At 47.8% G+C, this 7416-nt stretch overlaps 1 protein-coding gene across 1 annotated transcript in view; it reads right to left on the reverse strand.

Moving 5' to 3' along the window:
• The window catches only part of CDC42BPB (CDC42 binding protein kinase beta), a 66443-nt gene extending 60704 nt beyond the window's left edge, over positions 1-5739 (reverse strand). The window contains 1 exon segment of the mRNA XM_055088506.1: positions 5662-5739. Coding sequence (XP_054944481.1) covers positions 5662-5739 — 78 coding nt within the window.
• Positions 5740-7416: the final 1677 nt, after the last annotated feature.

The raw sequence follows: 7416 nt of genomic DNA on the forward strand, positions 1-7416 counted from the left end.
CCTCAGGTCAGGACTTAAAGCTGCCGTCTGCCTCCCCAAGTTGCCCAAAGGCTCGTCACTAATTACAGTACAGTGACTGGCAAAACACATGAGCTGAAGACACGCCTGAAAGACCACCATCAGATGTATCACCCTATTGCTTCTGGAGAAAATGGGACAAAAACCTTTTAAGAGATTCATATTTTTTTCTGTAGTAAGTAGAATTTTTGATGTAAGAGTTTTAGTTCTCTTTCTGTTTTGTTTGACCTCATTTTAACATGACAGGTAGAGGGCAAAGTCTACGCAGAGTGTGAATGTGGAACAGTAACTCACTGATTTAGAGCATATCCTAGTGTGTCTGCTGCTGAACCCAGCATCGGAGTGGCCACCAAGAGCAGGCCCTGAGTCTGCACCAGACGTAAGCTACTACTGCCATCCCCCCCGCAGCACCAGCCACCCTGCAAGCTCGGTGGCATCACCCCCATCCTACGAGTAAGAAAACTGGAGCTGCACCCTGACCTTAGAGCTTCTTGAACCCAAAGCTGGCGTGGTGCCTCAGGCCTGTGTCTTCTCAGGGCACTGGGTCAGGTTTCTGGGACTGGTGGGGAATGCTGTCTCACCTTTCTGCGTCTTAGATAATCTAGTGGGAGAAAAGTGAGGCACCGGCGAGCAGCTCAGAAAGTGCTAAGGGCTTGTCAGAAGGGCCAGTTCTAGTAATCTTCCCGTAAGAGGTCATCTAAGCTACCTTGCTGCTTTGGGATTACACTAGCAAGACAGATATTAAGGGGGAAAAGTTTTAGGTTTTGTGTTACCCTCTAATGTACCCCATTCCAGAATTTAACCCAAAAAATTTCTGTCGTTTAACAGAATCAGGGACATAGAGAATAGACTGGTGCTTACCAAAGGGGAGGGGGGAGGGAGAGGGGTGGACGGGGAGTCGGTGTTAGCAGATGCAAACCGGTACATATAGGATGGATCAACAAGGTCCTCCTGTACAGCACAGGGAACTACATTCAATATCCTGTGATAAGCCATAATGGAAAAGAATATGAAAAAGAATGTATATATATATGTAGAAATGAGTCACTGCTGTACAGCAGTAATTAACACAACACTGTAATTCAACTATACTTTAATAAAAAATAAATTTAAAAAACTTTTTTTCATAATTTAATATGGCAGCTTGTCTGTTTCTTTCACTCAATTTTCCACCAACGAAGAAGAACCCAATCATGGAGTGAAAAGATCTGGCAAACTGCTTCTCCTTCTCAACTGGAACAATCACAGCTTCTCGTTCCTTTCAACACTGTTCAATCTTCTAGGGCCTTTCAGCCATCTCTGTAGTTTTTCTTCAAACCGTAAGTCTCCCACACCTTTACTACACTGGTCTTCAAATGCAACAGTTCTGAAGAAATTTCACTTTAACATCTGGAATCATTCACCACAAGGGTGAATCCGAAAAGGCCCAGCTCCGTGGGCAGGCAGAAGGTGAGGCTGGCTGGTCCTCGCCACGTCTGTCTGGCCCACTGCTGGGCGCAGCACCTGCTGGCTGGCATGCTCCCCTTGCTGTAAGCAGTCTCATCTCACAGTGACCCTCCGGTTTGTCCTGTGGGAGGGCCCTGCCTTTTTCTCCATCTCTAACACTCCCTGCAAGATCTGAGGAATGCAGCCCTCCAGTCCAAGTTCAATTCAAACCTCACTTACTGAGGAAAGCCCAACTGGGCACCCCTACCAAGGCCGACTCCCTGCCGTTCAGAGTTCCCTTGGCTTGGCAGAGAACGGGGACAGAAACACACTGAATACAGCACATGGACAAGCAACGTAAGAGCCATAAAGAATTTTAAGAAAAAAGATGTATGGGTGAATTTTATGGTCTGTGAATTTTATCCCAATAAAGTTGTTAAAAGACAGAGAAAAGAAACCAGCTGTGAGGGTATGAGGGAGGGAACTTAACAATCTTTTTTGTTTTTGAAGGGAGATGTGAGGACAGAGGTAGAGGGAAAAACAAGTAAAAGCTCTGTGAGGACACAGCTTTTAAAAGCAACCCTAAAGTCCTGCTACCGTATTAGACAGGAAAAAGAGAGAGAGAGAGGGAGGGAGGGAGGGAGGAAGAGAGGTGCAAGCACACATCCATCAGCAGAGTGATTTAGAAAGAGCAGCCTGAGCAAACAGAGGCATGGAGAAGGGAGCCACAGAGCATCCGAAAGAACACCCAGTAGGGCTCGGCTGCAGTATAAATTACATGTAGGGATGTGGAGAAAGATCTGGCCGTGAAAGTGGGACAAGCCAACGTGAACACAGACATAGCATCTTTATCTCTTTTGGGGGCCAGAGCAAGGAACCCACGGATTTTGTACAGGCGTCTCATACAATGACTGGCAGTTGTGCTAGCTGAATAAACGAATATGTGAAAGCATTCTGTAAACTGCAATCCTGTATATAAATGCTATTGTCAATGATACAATGACTACCACCTAATCAATAAGGACCCAAAGGGCTTTCTATACATGTTTCAAAATTATCAGAATCAATTAAATACTTATTACGCGCCCACTGTTTGCAAGGAATTATTATTCTAGGCAGTAGGAATAAACCTGCGAACAAACAAAAATCCCTAACCTCATCCAGCTTACCTGTTAGTGGGATAAGACAGAAAAGAAACAATACAAACAAGGAACAAGGAGATTATACAGAAAACAGTAAACCCTTTGGATACAAGGGAAAAAAAGCAGGGACACTGGGAGCGTGGTGGGGCGGGGAGGAGCGTTACCGTGTATACGGTGACTGTGGTCTGAACAGTCAGATCCTGACTATATTTTGAAGGTGGAACCAACAGGATCTCCCGCTGGACTGGATGTGCAGTGTGAGAATCATCCAAGGCGTTGGCCTAAGCAACTGGGAGGAGGGAGCTGCCAACGAGTGGGGTGGGGAAAGCAGGACGGGGCGGGCTGCGGGGTGAGCTGGGGTGAGCTGCCGGTGTCCAGCAGACGCCCAGGAGGCAGCCGGCAGCCAGTGCACAAGTCTGGATTCTGGAGAGGAGCCCGGGCTGGGGCTGTGAACTGGGGTTTTGGTACACGACTGCATTAGGGGCAGGAGCCTGGAAGAGGTCCCCCAGGGAGTTAGCAGAGTAGAGGAGGGAACCGAGGACTGAGCCCAGGGAGCTTCGGTAGGAGGAGGATGGGGAGAAGAGAAGGAAGCAGCCGGGAGCCTGGGGGAACAGCCAGAACGGTGCGCAGGAAGCCAGGACTTCCGTCCTGCCGCTGAGAATTAAGCAGTTTCTGCCATGTGGAGACCACAGGTGGCCTTGACAAAAGCAGCAGTTTTGAGGGAGTGGTGAGGGACAAAAGTCTGATTAGACTGAGATTGGGAATGGGAGAGAGGGAGTGTGGTCTGTGAATTTTATCCCAATAAAGTTGTTAAAAGACAGAGAAAAGAAACCAGCTGTGAGGGTATGAGGGAGGGAACTTAACAATCTTTTTTGTTTTTGAAGGGAGATGTGAGGACAGAGGTAGAGGGAAAAACAAGTAAAAGCTCTGTGAGGACACAGCTTTTAAAAGCAACCCTAAAGTCCTGCTACCGTATTAGACAGGAAAAAGAGAGAGAGAGAGGGAGGGAGGGAGGGAGGAAGAGAGGTGCAAGCACACATCCATCAGCAGAGTGATTTAGAAAGAGCAGCCTGAGCAAACAGAGGCATGGAGAAGGGAGCCACAGAGCATCCGAAAGAACACCCAGTAGGGCTCGGCTGCAGTATAAATTACATGTAGGGATGTGGAGAAAGATCTGGCCGTGAAAGTGGGACAAGCCAACGTGAACACAGACATAGCATCTTTATCTCTTTTGGGGGCCAGAGCAAGGAACCCACGGATTTTGTACAGGCGTCTCATACAATGACTGGCAGTTGTGCTAGCTGAATAAACGAATATGTGAAAGCATTCTGTAAACTGCAATCCTGTATATAAATGCTATTGTCAATGATACAATGACTACCACCTAATCAATAAGGACCCAAAGGGCTTTCTATACATGTTTCAAAATTATCAGAATCAATTAAATACTTATTACGCGCCCACTGTTTGCAAGGAATTATTATTCTAGGCAGTAGGAATAAACCTGCGAACAAACAAAAATCCCTAACCTCATCCAGCTTACCTGTTAGTGGGATAAGACAGAAAAGAAACAATACAAACAAGGAACAAGGAGATTATACAGAAAACAGTAAACCCTTTGGATACAAGGGAAAAAAAGCAGGGACACTGGGAGCGTGGTGGGGCGGGGAGGAGCGTTACCGTGTATACGGTGACTGTGGTCTGAACAGTCAGATCCTGACTATATTTTGAAGGTGGAACCAACAGGATCTCCCGCTGGACTGGATGTGCAGTGTGAGAATCATCCAAGGCGTTGGCCTAAGCAACTGGGAGGAGGGAGCTGCCAACGAGTGGGGTGGGGAAAGCAGGACGGGGCGGGCTGCGGGGTGAGCTGGGGTGAGCTGCCGGTGTCCAGCAGACGCCCAGGAGGCAGCCGGCAGCCAGTGCACAAGTCTGGATTCTGGAGAGGAGCCCGGGCTGGGGCTGTGAACTGGGGTTTTGGTACACGACTGCATTAGGGGCAGGAGCCTGGAAGAGGTCCCCCAGGGAGTTAGCAGAGTAGAGGAGGGAACCGAGGACTGAGCCCAGGGAGCTTCGGTAGGAGGAGGATGGGGAGAAGAGAAGGAAGCAGCCGGGAGCCTGGGGGAACAGCCAGAACGGTGCGCAGGAAGCCAGGACTTCCGTCCTGCCGCTGAGAATTAAGCAGTTTCTGCCATGTGGAGACCACAGGTGGCCTTGACAAAAGCAGCAGTTTTGAGGGAGTGGTGAGGGACAAAAGTCTGATTAGACTGAGATTGGGAATGGGAGAGAGGGAGTGAAGACAGTGAGAAGAGACAACTCTGAAGAGCTTTGCTGCTTTAAAAAATAATAATAAAAAGCATGGGGCTTCCCTGGTGGCGCAGTGGTTAAGAGTCCGCCTGCTGATGCAGGGGACACGGGTTTGTGCCCCGATCTGGGAGGATCCCACATGCCGCGGAGCGGCTGGGCCCGTGAGCCATGGCTGCTGAGCCTGTGCGTCCGGAGCCTGTACTCCGCAATAGGAGAGGCCACGGCAGTGAGAGGCCCGCGTACCACAAAAAAAAAAAAAAAAAAAAAAAAAACAGGACTTCCCTGGTGGTCCAGCGGTTAGGACTCCACGCTTCCACTGCCAAGGAAGAGGGTTCAGTCCCTTGGGGTGGGGGGAGACTGAGATCCCGCAAGCCGCAACCACACTATTCCAAACCTGTGCTCACATCACACTGACCAACTAGCCCAACAGCACAGGGAGGGGGAGGGGGAGGGGATGAGTAGTACCGACATTTCAGAGGTTGCAACAAAAAGGTCACTTTCACTGGCTTAGATGCTAAATAAACCATGACTCTAGGGTTACAAAGATAAATGTCTCAAGCTTCAATAAGCAATCCACAGAATACAGGTATTTCTTTAAAATGAACATCAGATTTCCCTGGCAGTCCAGTGGTTAAGACTCCACGCTTCCAATGCAGCGTGTGCAGGCTCGATCCCTGGTCGGAGAACTAAGATCCCATGTGCCCTGTGTCGAGGCCAAAAAATTAAAAGAAATAAACTAAATTAAAATGAACGTAATGGCACTCGATACGTTTATGGGCAGGCCCCATCGCTTGGCGGTGTCACTCCCCTGATGGGCCCGCTCATCTGCGTCAGGCTCCATCCCCATGGACCCTCACTAGCACTTTATTACTATGGGGGGGGGAATTAGTGATTTTACTCTATGGTTTTTCTTCAGTTTTTCCAGATTTTTCTCTACTGAATTTTGAGTAAAAACTCTGATAAATAAACTATATTGATAAACACACAGGCTGCCTTATCAAGTCAACTACTGGGATTACACACACACACACACACACACACACACACATATTTTGATAATACACAGATTTCACAACATGCTAAACTGAAGTACTTAAAACCATCTACGATAACAGAGTATGGCTTTTTGCTAGTTCAGCAACACAGTAACATGGCCGTCTAGAGATGGTTTTATAATTCCAAATCTTACTTGTTAACTAAATAGATATCCAGGAAACTTAGTAAACGTTTCAGCCTCAGCATTCCGAGTTACTTTAAAGACAAAAAGCAGTACACAGGGGATTCCGTGGTTACAGATGACGCCCTGCAAGTCAGCTGGGCAGGACCGTGCACACACCCAGCGCTGAGACGGGACGCCCCTGGAGGACTAGGCCACCGCCAGGAAGAGGCATCCGGAAGTGAGCTTACCTGGGGCGGAGCAGGCAGAGAAACCCTTGAGCTCCTCACCCCTTCCCAGCACAAAGCCAGACCCGGGGACACCCTCCCACACACTTACAACTGGGCTGTGACCCACGGGGGCAAGAAGGAGGGCGTGAGCTGCGGCAAGGAAGCGGATGTCTACAACTCTTCCTCCAAGAATGCCTCAGGTTTACAAGGCCTGTTGGATTGAGGCTGAGGGGCAAAAAGGAGCTCAAAGCTTCGCGCCTGGAATCCTGTAACAGAGTGAGTCCTCATTTACTCTTCCTGGCCCCTGACTCGCAAGTCTGAGCTTGCTGGCACATTTCCAGAAGACACTGGTCCCGAGGCCTTTAACAAAGGACACTGATAAAAACTGTATCTAGGAAGGAAATGGCAACTAAGAAGGGAGTGGGGAGAGTAAAATAAGAAAGTAAGAAGTTTGCAAATCATCAGCAAATTAGTACATTCAAAGGAAGGCAACTTATTTTCAGTAGTCAGTAATTTGGAGGAATTTTTAGCAAGCGAAAATATTCACCAACGTTATGTTATGATTAAATCAAACTTGTGCCATGGTTCAATTTAGGAAACCTAAGAAGATAGGATCTTGACTTAATACTTTAAATTTGTCTTTTACTCTCTTTTCCACCCCAAATATTTGATACAATTATCACCACTTTCTGAACATCTACATATGTGTCAGGAATGTCATATAATAGTTTCAAAAACCTACAAGATAGATATTATCTGCTTTTGATAAATAAGCAAATTGAGAAAACACGAAGCCCAAGTTCATATAAATGCTTGGTATTTTTATTCCCTTGTTATTTATCTTTATTTCCACATATGTGACTTCACATTTCTTATAAAATTAAAAAATTTCAATTTTAAAAAACAAGGGAGGGGCTTCCCTGGTGGCGCAGCGGTTGCGCGTCCGCCTGCCGATGCAGGGGAACCGGGTTCGCGCCCCGGTCCGGGAGGATCCCACGTGCCGCGGAGCGGCTGGGCCCGTGAGCCATGGCCGCTGAGCCTGCGCGCCCGGAGCCTGTGCTCCGCAACGGGAGAGGCCACAGCAGAGGGAGGCCCGCATACCACAAAAAAATAAAATAAAATAAAAAATAAAAATAAA

Source organism: Physeter macrocephalus, chromosome 11 (assembly GCF_002837175.3).
Source record: "Physeter macrocephalus isolate SW-GA chromosome 11, ASM283717v5, whole genome shotgun sequence".
NCBI classification, from domain to species: domain Eukaryota; kingdom Metazoa; phylum Chordata; class Mammalia; order Artiodactyla; family Physeteridae; genus Physeter; species Physeter macrocephalus.